Below are 13,846 nucleotides of genomic sequence, written 5' to 3'. Positions count from 1 at the left end.
TACATGGTTTAGTTTCACTGATGTAATCTTGTGAGACTTAAGCTCTACCTTTAGAGGTAAGACTGTGCTTACACACTTCGTTGAATTCGGGCCTTAGCAGGTCACTTGAGCTTTTAAAAGTAATAGTTTCCCATACATTTTTTTAAAAATTAATTTGCTGACTATAATTAGAAGTATGCCATATTTGGATACCTTCAAAGACTAGAGGAAATATCTGGGTTGAGAACTTCAAGGGAATGGGGAAACATCTAAGTAAAATGTTACTAGCAAGATTCAGGGTCAGAGACAATACTTGCTGAAGTCTCTCTAGTGCTTTTTTATGGCAGACATGACAGCCAATCCTGATCCAGACTTTGCTCACGCTCTGTAGAAAAGAGAAAGTCTGATCATCACATTTTAAAATTTAAACAAACAAGTGGCTTCCAATAAAGCACAACAAGCAGCTTCTGTTAACAAGAAAGAGCATAACAATAGATGCAGAGGTTAACAACCATTCATCTCTTGTTCAAACTCTACATGTTACTGATGGTGCACTTACAGTCACACGTACCACAAGTTTGTACATGGAAACATTTGCTTTGCCTTACAAACGTTTTTGTAAAGCTTCTTGAAAGACAAGCAGAGTCTGGTTGGGGCTGACTGTCATGTACCCAAGGTAGTGGTAACTAGCAGACACTGCATCCCACAGTTTGCTGTGGATGATGGTAAACTCCAAAAAGGCAGGACATTAAAAACACAAAACCTTGGGGCACTCTCACACACAAGGCAGTCACAATTATATACACACACCTGCCTGATACTGTAAAACCTTAGTCTGTACTTCAGATACATTGGAAAAAAACAAAAGCACCTTATCTCCAATCTTTTTCAAAATAATTGTGGTGAGGTGTCCTATGAATATACCAATAAAACTATATGCATGTATTATCCTAGTTACAGTGTGAAATTTCTTCACTACCCTAAGAAAAATTCCTTCAGTATTATTATTAGTTTACTAAATCCAAATTGGTATTAATGCCTATGAAAATAAATTATACCTGAATGAATGTAGGTGTTCCTTTCTTAAATATTTGGGAATTTATTACCAGTGTATTGCTGTGACTTCCTCTATGTGTTGCTCTTTTTTCCCCCAAAAAATGTTTTCAGAGATGTTGAATGGACCCCCATATTGATACAATACAGCCCTTTAATGGGAAGCCTCAGTATACACACGCCATAAGCATAAGTGTTTTGTACATGTATCTGCTTGACTTCCCATATCAAGTGCACTTCGCTGCCCTTCATTGTCAAGCGAGTATCTGTGTGCAGTTTCCAAAATTCAGCAGCACCTGGGACTTGACTTGGTTAAATTCTAAGGCTGGCTGCATTTACAATAGGATGGGACTCAAACCTGCAGAAAAGCCAATAAAAATAGGTTTTCTTTTGGTTTTAAATAAGTTTGACAATTGCCAGCAAAACTTAATCTTTCGAAGAAATACCTTTTGACTGGCTGTTATAGTATGTGTTCCAGAATCGCGATGGCTATTATTGTCTCTATTGGGATGAAGCCTACATGAATAGAGATTTTTCCCATTTTTCCGTGTAGGGATTTTAGATTTATCATCGATAAAAATACCTTTGTAGTCATCTGACTATTATTTTATGTTTTGTCCACAGAAGCTCCCATATGAGACAGCCAACTTTATACTTTCTTGTATGTTTTTCCTTCTAATTTCTGCAGTTACCTTATTTTGTATTTAAGCAGGTGTCAGTTTCATTTCCCTTCCCCCTCTATCCCCGCTTCACTGTGTAATCTGCTTTTTTCATTTCTGAGATCAGGTTTTATAATATATGTGGTAGCTACAGATGGTGGAGTTTACCAGCACAGAAGCCCTTGAGCAGACTGTGGGATGTGTGCAATAATGATGTGTGACCCGTGTACCTTGCTGCATGAGAGCTCCAACTCCAAACCAGAAACTATTTAGTAAAGTAAAATTGTTTTCCACCACATCTGAGTCAGGGTTGCACGGATGGGGGTTATACCACTCATAGGGTGTAAACCTGTGGTAGTTAACAGAAACAGTCTGTAAACATCAGATAAAATACACACTTAGCCAGCAAACCTGCTAAAGAATACAGAAAATGAAAAGATTAATGAAGAAAATAACCCAAACTAAAGGATATACATGTGTCCTGCTACCGTATGCAAGCTGCAGAGCAGCACTGCAGTGCAGGGAGGAGCTTTCAGAGCTCTAGTTTTAGCATAAGCCCTACTTCATTAATCCTAATGCTCTTTGACTGTAATCCTCAAATATAAGAGTACTGTTTCTTTCAAAGTTCCCAGTCATTCCCCTAGCCACGCGATTGATGACCTGCAGAGAGGGGGATGCACTGATTCCATGTAGCTGCTCCCCGGCGAAGCATGAAAGAATAAGGGCGATCTAAAAACAGTGCCTTTGGAGTACTCTCTATAGAAAGAACTGGCATTGGGCATGACAAAAAAAAACCCCAAAACTATATTACATGACCTGTTGGTGTTAAGATATTAATTTTTGTGTCCCTCTCTTCAATAGTGAGGTTACAGCACTTTAATAATAAGTTAAATTATTATTTAATTTATACAACTACTTTGTGAGAGTAGTTTCAGTCCTTAAAAACCATAAGGGTATATATTCAGTATCATGTATAGAGAATTACGCATCCAGTTTCCCCTTAATGAGTGGAAGAATAGTGCTTAATTCCCAGTGAACCTTGCTGAAAATGCAAAATCTATACCCCCTTATGGTCTGCAAAACAGTTGGCAAAGTTACTTTAAAGATTGTTCCTCCCCATGGTACCCTGCCTGTTGCTTCTCAGCTCTGCAGGGCATATTAGGTGCATTCCTGCTGAAGTTTATGAATATAGCTTTAATTGACAATGTCATGCTAATACATTTTAATTACTGTTTCAGCAATATAACTAAGCTTTGAATTTATGCACTCTTGCAACCAGAGCACTACACTAAGCTGAAGTAATGAACACTGATAGTAAGGAACGTACTAATTGAAACAGTAGGTAGCTTAAGATGCCATTAACTAAACAATATCATCACCACTAGTACAATAGTTGTTAAACATAATTGCAAGAGGCAATATAAAGATTAAAGACAAAACATTTCTACATATGCCATTTAAAAAAACAAAAACAAAAAACCCCAAGCCATTACATTCCAGCAAGTTTTTCACTGTGCTAATAGAGTGAAAGCCACCTTTCTACAATCAATGAAATTGTTCTTAACTAGATTTGTGCACAAAGGGTGAAACTCATCCCTGTGCACCAGCTAACTTGCACATAAGCCATCAAAGTGCAAAGGCCTTCTGTTGGGCATTCACACACACTGAATTACAGTGTTGACATGTTAGTGTAAAGAGTGTAAAACGGTAATTGTGCCTGATCTTTTGCTGGGAGTCTTGCACTGCAAATTGAGCAGGGCTGGGCTCTTGCATTCTTTTAAGTAATAAACCTATTCTGTGGCTTAGACAAAAGTGTATCAACAACAGAAGGAATAAAATGGCAACTGCTAGAAAATAGCAATAAAATTCAGTCACCAGAACTGCTTCTGCCAGACCAGAAAGCTTTATTTTATTATATGACCTTTTGATTATTCAAGGAGCAAAAGTACCTACAGTACATATTTAAAAAATTTTTTTTTTTGCTAGTATATCAGTGACTCATTCTCTTTTAGAATTAAATATCAGATTTACTTGTTATGCACCTTATTCTGTGCAAAGTACCATATGAAATGTCAATGCAATGAACAGAGGAGGGGCATGTCAATTATTCTATTCCAGGACTTGGCTAACCTAGGAAATTTCTGTTAATATTTCCATTGTTGTTTCTACTGATTCATTTCCACCAGTTGGAGCAGTAGTGTAGACACAATGTTGGAGGTTGCTGGCAGTTAAGCAGTACCTCACGCAGGGTTTCTCTGAGCAAAGTTTGAGGATGCTGTGTCTATATCACTGATGGACGCCTATGTTAGCTCTTCCGCCATTGATGAAACAAAGGTGGCAACAGATAGAAATTTTAGCAGAATATTATTAGTGTAATCACAGCTAATGTGGAGAAGAAAAAATATTTTTATTCTTGGCACACAACAGAACAAAGTTAATCTGTCGCTCTTGGGCAGATTTAATATTAGCCCTGAATGAGATGACAATTTGTGCACAGTTAGAATTATTATTCATGGTACAGTGAGCTACTGCAAGAGCTTGTGGGAAATCATGACTAATTGTACGCAGTCTTGTGGCTGATATTAGATTAGCCGTCAGTGATGGATGAACTCTTTCTGTACCCAGGACCTACACTAATGAGTGGTCCCATGATCTTCTATGCACACTCTAAGCAGTTTAAAACACCACAACAATAAACCCCACAAATTGCGCCCCCCTCTGTCACTGTAGTCTGCCTTGGGCACGGGTGCTGAAACCAGCAAGCAGACAAAGTTTCACGTATATGAAAGAGTGCATTTGGACAGTGCGTCCACTTGAAAAGAAAGCTGTTCTGTGGCCGTAAAGAAATACACAACCACATCAAAAACTGACCTCTGTGGGGACTGCTCTTGTAAATAAGGGAGATCGCCAATTTAAAGAAATCATAATTCAGGATGGGGGGAACTCATGACAAGAACTACGTAACTCATCTCAGAGCTGTATAGGAAATTAGATACTGTGAATACACACCATCAGAATGAATAACATGGGGCTATTATAATGATGCTATTTCATTACATTTGGTCTTTCATTGTGGTCTCTGGAATCAAAAGATACAATTTTAATTGTTTCAAGAGTTTTACATTTACAAGAGTTTTGTAATAAATGTTTACATTGTATCTTTACTCTGAGATGAGGAATATTTAGAATTTCAACAATACAGCTTTATATATTATCCCATCGCTATTATATAAATGTTAGACCATGAAGAGTTACATGATTTGAAATGTGTTTTCTTGGAGTATCTACTCTAAATGCTCTTTTTCTTTCATTAGTGTGAATTATGTCATATTTTATATTCATACATAATAGAACTGGGGTAAAAGCTTTACAAGGTGTTAGCAGAAAAACAAATTGTTGGTAATGGAAAAACCAATAACCCAGACAAATATTTGTATGTATATTCCTAGGGAGGAGGAGGGAGGATTGGAAAATGTTCGAAAATAGTGATGAAAATTATAATTCCAAATAGTGGAAGAAGTAAAAATAAATATGACTTTTTAGAGTGTCTTAGTATTGTGGCAGAGCTCCAACCTTGTCCCTATGGGTCCTGTGCTTCCAGGCAGTTTATGCTTGCTTCAGAGGCTCACTGCAACCCTCCACATAGCCCTTCTCTCTCTCTCTCTCTCTAGGGCCAGGGATACAGTCTACTGAGCCCTTTTCATCATAAGCCAGCAATGGAGGTTGGTGAGAGAATTCCCACAGTCTCTGTTGCTCCTACGGCCTCATGCCAAAACAGTTTAGCCTCCAGTCCTGACAGGGGCCTGTTTTTCCCTCCCAGGAGCTGTTTCTGTAATGGTGGGTTGGGGGGAACCCGGGCCCACCCTCTACTCCAGGTTCTGGCCCAGGGACCCTAATGGATAGCAGCTGTTGGCAGCCAACCTTTCACTGCCAGAGTTGCTACTGGTCAGTCAGGGAACAGAAAACCATTAATCCAGTGGCCACTATATCTGCCTTCTGCTATTCTGCTGTATCTAACTGGCCTGGGTCTATCACAGTATGGATATCAAATGCCAACAGAAAAAAAAATTAATGTTTCAAATATGGCATCCAAGGGATGTTGAATTAATATTTTATATATAAAATATTGAAATTCCTAAGGAAGCGATACCTTGGAAAGTCTCATATGCAATGTAGATGCCTGATCCCACAAACCTTTATTCAAATGACTAACCCTTATTCATACTAGTAGTAGCATTGACGTTAATGTGTCTACTTATATATGAACTATTCATGTAAGAAAGGTATTGGAACATCAGACTCCAGAATTGCTAAGAAAGGAGTATTGCTAAACTCTGTCAATCAGATTTTCATATTTTTCTTTTTTAGTTTTTAAACACAATTTGTTGAACTTTTCATCAGTCAATTCCCCCTCCCCCCCATCCTAGTTTCTAAACTTGTTGTATTCTATTAGTAGTTCGCTCTTCTGTGGGTTAGGAGTTCATTGTTCGCAGAGGCCTTGATTCATGACAGCATCTGCTTAATTTTAAGCCCAGTTTAAGTCCTGCTGAAGTTAAACACATGCTCCACTGGGTCATAAGTGCCTTCCTGAATATGGCTCTCACTTGGGATGTGAGAGTACACTGTGCTTTGCACCTCCTGTGACAATTCACTTTAGAGAGAGGTATGGGAGCATCTTGCAGAGCCAAGCCCTTGGGTTTTCTGTTATGCTATCCTAAATTTTCAGAGTGAATTGATCTGAGCTGACTTCTACCCTTCAGCAACAAAGATTTTCAGATTCTCTCTTGGCTTTTAACTGTATGAACTGTTAGCTGAAAAGTGCAGCGCTTATAAAGGAGTAACTATATGCTGAAAAGCAGTTGTATGTAATATTTTCATTTCTATTAAGTAACTTATGACAAATTTTATCAATTTTATTTTTTCTCCCTTCAACTTGTAAGTAAAGAACAATCCCACCACACTATGAATATTTATTTTCATATAAAAATAATGCAAGGTAACCCCTCTGGGATGCAGTGTTTTTGGTACTGGATAAAATTCCTAGAATATCATTAAATTGTTATTAGTGGAGTGAGTATATGTTGTGTGACTAGTGCAACACACATATGATAAGAGGTAAGTAAAGAGGTTGTGTCTCTCACACAGTCTTTAAACTTACCTTGCAATTACAAAGAGTACACAACTGACTCCAAGGCAGGCTAAGAGGACATACATCCAAATATCAGGAGAAAGAGGGTTGAGAAAGGAGAAAACACCAGGATTTGTGCCATTGGGTTTCCGGTACAAAATACTGATCCCCAGCGTCATGAAGGGTTTTGAGAAGTCAATAACTTTCTCCCTTACGTAGGTGATAGTGAGAGGAGCAACCGCCAGATCGGCTTTCTGGGAACACAAATTGGAAAATATTCTCATTTTCTTTGCATTCAACAAGCATATTTTTATTCCTTCCATCTTTTCCCATGGGTATTAAACAAGCTAAAACAAACATGTCTAGTTTTGCCTAGGAGCTGAACTGTAACTGAGTGTAAAATAAAAATTCTTGGTTTCCTTATTAAAGGTCATTGTGGGCAGAAAAACTACTTCAGAAGAGCTATAGTAATTTGAGTATGACCGAAACAGTTTACATCAAGAAAGTGTGGCAAAACAGTGCATTATTAGGACATTACTGGAAGCAGAAGGGACATGTCTGAAATATCATTCGTGGGAAGAGAGCACCCCAAAAAAGTCAAACTTTCCCTTGTCTTTGCAGACACCGAGATCCTTTGATGCAACAATACGGGTACCTTTCCAATGGATAGGGTAGGGCAGGGCATGATTCGGGAATCCTGCATGGGGGCTCAGCACCGCTCATCAACTGCAGAGCCGTGAAGAGAGGAAGCTCCCTGCCTACTGTTGTGCAGGGGAGATTGGGTCTACTGCTATGGAGATGTAACTATCATTGCAGCAGAGTAGGGGCCCGGGTGCTGGGGGAACTACAGTAGTCTCAGGGATATCATAATAGCCATGGATCAGGTCTACAGCATGGGGGAATATATTTCTTCCCTCCTAGAACACCCCAGAACTGCAGACCCTAATTACTTGTCTTTGTTCAAGGGCTTTTCTGCTCTGTGAAAATGGCTAGTGCTCCTGCTAATGTAAAACACTTCATTTGACTTGGCTTCTGATAAACTATATTAGGTTAAAGTAGAATAAAGACAGAACAATTCAATCTTACATGATCTATGAGCTCTTTGACCATCCCATTCCACTCTCCTTTGTCATTCTGGGCTCCATATTTACCATCAGAAACTAGTTTGACCTCATAGATGAAGCCTAAAATATTTGACAGTTCCTTCAACAAATCCAGGCAATATCCTTCAAATCTGTCATTTCCATACAAGGGCTTATCAGACTTTTTGTACATAACATAGGGATCTTCCTATAGAACAAACATACCAAACATGTAACAATAGAAATGAGGTACATTTCAGACAATCTCAGTTTATACATTACACAAATAGTTGGATGATTTACTACAGTTGTACAGGTGCAACTAATTTACCATGTCCATTAAAAGTTATCTTAGATATGTTAGTAAATTTCCCAAATCAATTAGCTATAAATGTACTGGGTCTGAGTTTCATGGGCTCTGAGGGCCTGTTACTCCCATTGGCTTTAATTAGAGTTGGTGCTCAGCCCCTCCAAAATCAGGCCCAAGATCTATATAATGTGCCATGTTAAGGGATGGGTAAGGATACCGCAGTAGTACAATAAATACTACATAAAGAATCATAAAAGAAACCTAAAAATTGACTTTCTAAATAAAACAAACCTTAAAAAGTATGAAATCATATAATGAAATCATATCATTGACTGGACAATATATTCATGGGAGAGAATAAAAAATAGCATAGACAGAGTGGTTTTGTGCACATAGTATTTCCTTTTCGGCTCTAGGCAAGGCAGGCTTCTGTAGTTTTAACCTAAAGTGCAGGGCTCCTGGCAGTGGAAAGTCAGCAGGGAGGAAGTTGTGGCACAAGGAATCTGCAACTTCCCCTTTTCCAGGGAACCCAGAACCAGCCAGCACAGCCCAAGTAGCAGCAGCACTGGCCAGGAAGACAGGGATCGGGGTGACTGGAGGGTACACAATTCAGCACATCCTCCCCACCGTAACTTCCATTCGACACTGGTGAGGATGTACCAGTATCTGTCTCTCCACTCTGTACCATAAGCTGCTCTTCTCGTCCAACCTTGTTTGTAGTAAGAAGTCAGAACACGTACACGCTGACTATAAAAGTTAGGATTTGGGTGTGTGAAATTTTCTTGGTGGAAAGAAATACAGATTGTTTCTTCAAACTACAGAGATAAGCTAAACATAATTTGGAAATGTGATTACTCTGGTGTATAGATGGATAGTAGGCAGTTTGATTGTGTCTATCTGCAAATAGTATGCTGGGCTAGAAACATGGGGTGGTTTGTCAAATCATACGTTGGTACAGGGAACCACAAAAGATGAAGTGCAGCTTAGGCTGAAAAGGAAGGCTTCATATAAATATGTAAAACAATGGAAGCAATGTATGATCTATTCTACACCATGGATAATAATATTAACACTATGCAGCAGGACTTACCAAAATGGTAGTGACTATGAGTGTTCGGTTAGCCAGCGAATCGGTGATATTGGTAGATCTGTCTTTATTGCTGTCAGTCATATTAAGGCCACTGTTTGAGTTCCAAACCCCAATCTGCACAGAACAAAGTAGAGAAATGGCTGCTAAGCCTCAGGGATCACATTCAGTGAAATTATGTATAATTTTCCATAAATGTGCATTATAGTTCACAGTCCAAAAAAAGAACGTTGATACTATACATCACTGTGATAGACTAAAACACCAGCAGTATGAAATGTTTCAGGAACAAACCGGTTGTAATTCTAAATAAGGGAACAACATCAAATGGTTGATTGTCATATTTAAATCATTAGGAACACTCTGCTCTTTCAAAAGCAGGTTGAAATGAATTAACCATAAGAGTATAAGGTATGTCAATATAGCTGTGCATTTGTCAATTTACTACAAAAGTGGAACGTGTTGACTTTTTTAGGAGGAAACAATGTCAAATGTCTATTTTCCTGAAATTGTTTCTTTTTGTAAATGGTAAAGTTGAAACATATGGCAAGACCTTTCCTTTCCAAGACAACAGATTAAAAGCTTGGATACATATGCTGAAACAGATTGATGGATGCACTGGCCTTTTACTTCTGCTCTGAACCTGCTGAAGGCACAGATGATTATTCCAGTCACTTCTTGACTACGGATATGACAGAACCATCAAGGTGATGCCATTTCACCTCTGATCAGTGTTTGTCAGTAAAGGCTAAAGGAGAATGTAGGTTTAGATTCCTTTCCAATCCCCACAATAAATAACTCCAGCATTTAGGGCTTGATCCAGAGCCCAATATAGGCAAGAGGGAGGCTTTCACTGATGTCAATGGATTTGGATCAGTATCTTTACAGTGGTGCAAATTACAAAAGTAAAGTTAATTTATTCAGATAAATATCAACTCTACATATATTCAAATTTAAATCTTAAGATTTTATTTCCAAATCCTTCTGGTATTAATATCTTTTAAAATGAAGTGGTATAGATTTGGAAATTGGGCAATAATAATTGACCCCCCACACAAGTTTGCATGCGCAAGTTTTCCTCCTGAAAAAATATTGTGCCTCCAAATAGGCGTAATTAAAAATGCTACTTGCCTACTTTGCATAAGGCCCCAGTTCAGCAAAGTATCTAAGCACATGTCTAACTAAACACATGAGTAGTTCCATTCATTTCAATGGAGTTATACATGTGCCTAAAGTTAGACATGTGCTCAAGTACCTCACTGAGTAGGGGCCTAAATGCCAAGCAGTTCAAAACCTGTAGCCCAGTGGTTAGGGTACCCCCTAGGATGTAGGAGCACCCCCTCTCCCCCATTCAATTCTCCCCTCTCCTTGATGAGGAGAAGGGATTTGAACAGAAATCTGCCACCTCTCTGGTGAGTGACTTAGCCACTAGACTATGTGTGGGTCTCCCTCCACTTTAACATTCTCTCCCTACCACCAGATCAGGCCACCCAAGCAAGACACGCACTCCTCTGCCTATCTTTCCCGCAGTCTGTGGATTGCATTGGGGCTTAGGTGGGTGATTGGTGCCTCAGTGCCTACAATGGGGCTGCAGTGTGCATGCCTAGAGGCAGAAACGTAGGCACCTAGGGGATATTTACAGCAGAAATGTAGGTGCTAAATGAGTCTAGGTGCCTACAGAGTTAGGTGGCAGTTGAGCAGGAGTTTTGTGTATAGCAGAGGAGCCTAAAGCTGGGATTTAAGCTGGATTTAAAGCTGGGTGCTTAAATATGGGGTTTAGGCATGTAAGTACCTTTGTGGATCTGGGCCTATGTGCCCTCCATTTTTATTGGATTGAATTTGTCACTTCAACGGGAACTGACTTCAGTGGGGATGGAGGGCACTGAGCATTTCCAGGATTAGGCCCTGAAGTGACATCTGAGTACAGCAGTTTGAAAATGGAGCTTTTCATTATCGATCTATTGTTAGACACTCGTGATGAAATGACACATGCAGAAGATGTTTAGAGAGTATTCAGTATCTTTCTATGCTATTAGAAAACTTGATGAATGAAGCATGATATGCCTTAGACCAAATTAATGCAAAAAAATGCACAAAAGCGAGCAGATTTCCAGGACCAACATTCCAGGCTTTTGAAAGGTTAGAAAAAGAATCTTGCAAAGTTAACTGTCAAACAACCGGAAATACAGAATCAAAATACCTGTTACTGAAGAACAATACATTTTACAAAGCTCACCACAGGTTTTACTTTAATTGCATGGAAAGATTTTCTTCTTAAGCTGAACTAATGAAATAGCATCCTCCACTGTGAGGAGCAAAATCAATACGAAAATGGTATATAAGCCATCTGCATTCAATTGCCAATTTAAATATGATCAATACCCATGTAATGATCCACACGCATTGATTTGTTAAAACAGTCTGGAATGACATCAGAAACATCATCTACCATCTTAGGTTAGACGAGTTAACCAATTTACCTTGAATTTAAAGAGACAGGGCCAGCTCAGAGTCTGGTCTGATATATATATTTTAAACTGAAAGTTTGTGAAAGGTACCAGATTGATGGCTTTGGGGACTGGCATACTCCATCCTCGGAACAGCATGCTTCATCACACTGGTCTGCCAGTTCGTTTCAACCGTATCCTGGAGGGACCAGCTTTCAGTGCCTCCCTGCTGAGATTGCCAACAAGGCTGCCAGATCAGACCAAGACTGAAATTGCTGACTTGCCTCACATATTGTACACCTCCATCAGCTGTCAGATGGTCAGTCACTACTGACCAAGGTGGGATTCGTTGAGATTATAAACTGAGGCAGGGACTATCTTTCCTTGTCCAGAACCCAGCACAATGGGGCACTGCTCCTGATTGGGGTTTTGGGGATCGCTATTATATAAATATTACAATAACAATTAAATCATTCAAACTATATATGGCTGAAAGCCCACAGATCCCATTGTCAAATTCTTTAGCTAACCATTTCTCCTCCTAGGACATTTTTAATTGGGATAACATTGTTCATGATTCTTTCCCCTCCTCTTAAGACACACACATGCATGTCTTTTAGGTTTCTTTTGCTTCCAGAAGGAGATCAATTTGGGATTATTGATCTGAAAATTATTTATATACATGACGTGTTGGGTATTATCAATTTAGTTAATCTGAGGCCATGATAAATGGCTAGTTTCTCTTAATTTGTTCTGGGGCAATGCACATTAATCAAAAGCTATTCTGCTCAACCTTGCTGACTTCCTGACACACTGGTGTGCTTGAAATAGCTGGCAATGAGGAAGAGCAGAACGGTCATACAGAACATGGAATAGCACAGTCATAGTGTGTACAGAATACATCAAGATGGCCACTGTACATTAAAATTAAAGGAATGACACTGTAGGTCAGTCTTGATACTAACAATGAAAAAGGTCAGAAGGGCATTGGATGAATGAGGCCAAGGTATTACATAATTATGGTGAATCTGAAGGGGTTTATTGCAGTTTAGTGACAAATTCAAGACATATAATATGCCCTTCTCAATGAGTCAGTGTTCTGAACCAATTGTAATTTGGTTTAAATTAATTCAACTTAACATGAAATGCCTAGAGTCAAAAGCTAGATTGGTTCAATAAGCTTCTGTATGTCAGGTAGGATGATCTATTCACTAGTAATGAGGAAAACAGAATCTCTTGTGCCTTAGCCTGATTCACTGAAGATTAAAACAAGGTTATTAAGTATGTGTTTTATTAGATTTAAAAAAGAGTGCTATAGGACACTGTAAGCTACTCTAGTGTAGAGTGCCAAAAAATGGGGAAAAAATGGGGAAAAAAGTTTAACCTTTTTTCAAGATGTATGCAAAATATAATACTTATTATTTTACATAGCATTTTTTTATCTGTATAACCCAAGCACTTTACCAATGGTGGGTAAGAGATTATTATCCCGCTTGTATAGAGGTAGAGAACTAGACTCACAGAAGACTAAAGGCCTTATTATCAGAGGTGCTGAGCACCTGTAGTGTCCTTTGACTTCAGTTGGAGCTATGGGTGCTCAGCACTTCTGAGAATCAGGCCTTGTAAGTGACTTGCCTATGGCCACTCAGTGAGTTCACAGTAGCTCTGAGAATAAAACTTGGTTCTTCTGATTCCCAGTCTAGTGCCTTTTCTATTGGTCCAAGCATCCCCTATATGTTAAAAGGAAGCATGAGATGCCTGGAATAAGTTGGACAGTTTATAAACAAGCCTGCTTCCAGTTTACATGTGTTATTGAATGTCTGAATTGCCCATTAATTGTATGCCAGGAGCTAATGTAGTAGTCAAAACTTAAGTCAACGATACTAAAAAAGTCATTCATGGCACACACTTTGTGGGAGTGTCAATAAGCCACACATTTAGCACAGCACCCACCATTAATGCTGTTAAAGGCTAGACTAATACTTGAAACCCCATTTTAATGAGTAAGGTAGGGGAACAGCTGTGAAGGTGTCTTCTTTTCTTAATGCCTCCAACCTTCATTCGAAGGAGCAAGAAGGCTAACCCCTGAGCATTTAAAAAA

At 39.0% G+C, this 13,846-nt stretch overlaps 1 protein-coding gene across 8 annotated transcripts in view; it reads right to left on the bottom strand.

Moving 5' to 3' along the window:
* The window catches only part of GRIK1 (glutamate ionotropic receptor kainate type subunit 1), a 230,603-nt gene that overhangs the window by 34,211 nt on the left and 182,546 nt on the right, over positions 1-13,846 (bottom strand). For 6 of the 8 annotated variants that reach the window (XM_073362544.2, XM_073362562.2, XM_073362533.2 and 3 more), the window contains 4 exons: positions 9,302-9,415; positions 7,906-8,109; positions 6,850-7,073; positions 1,922-2,040 (listed from right to left, as the gene is read on the bottom strand). In XM_073362544.2, the coding sequence (XP_073218645.2) occupies positions 1,922-2,040; positions 6,850-7,073; positions 7,906-8,109; positions 9,302-9,415 (661 nt within the window). Of the gene's footprint in view, positions 1-278; positions 365-1,921; positions 2,041-6,849; positions 7,074-7,905; positions 8,110-9,301; positions 9,416-13,846 lie in introns of those variants that run through there. The other 2 variants (XM_073362600.2, XM_073362592.2) reach the window with 2 other exon arrangements.

Source organism: Lepidochelys kempii, chromosome 1 (genome assembly GCF_965140285.1).
Source record: "Lepidochelys kempii isolate rLepKem1 chromosome 1, rLepKem1.hap1, whole genome shotgun sequence".
NCBI classification, from domain to species: domain Eukaryota; kingdom Metazoa; phylum Chordata; order Testudines; family Cheloniidae; genus Lepidochelys; species Lepidochelys kempii.
This window is presented reverse-complemented; position numbering and strand designations above follow the sequence as displayed.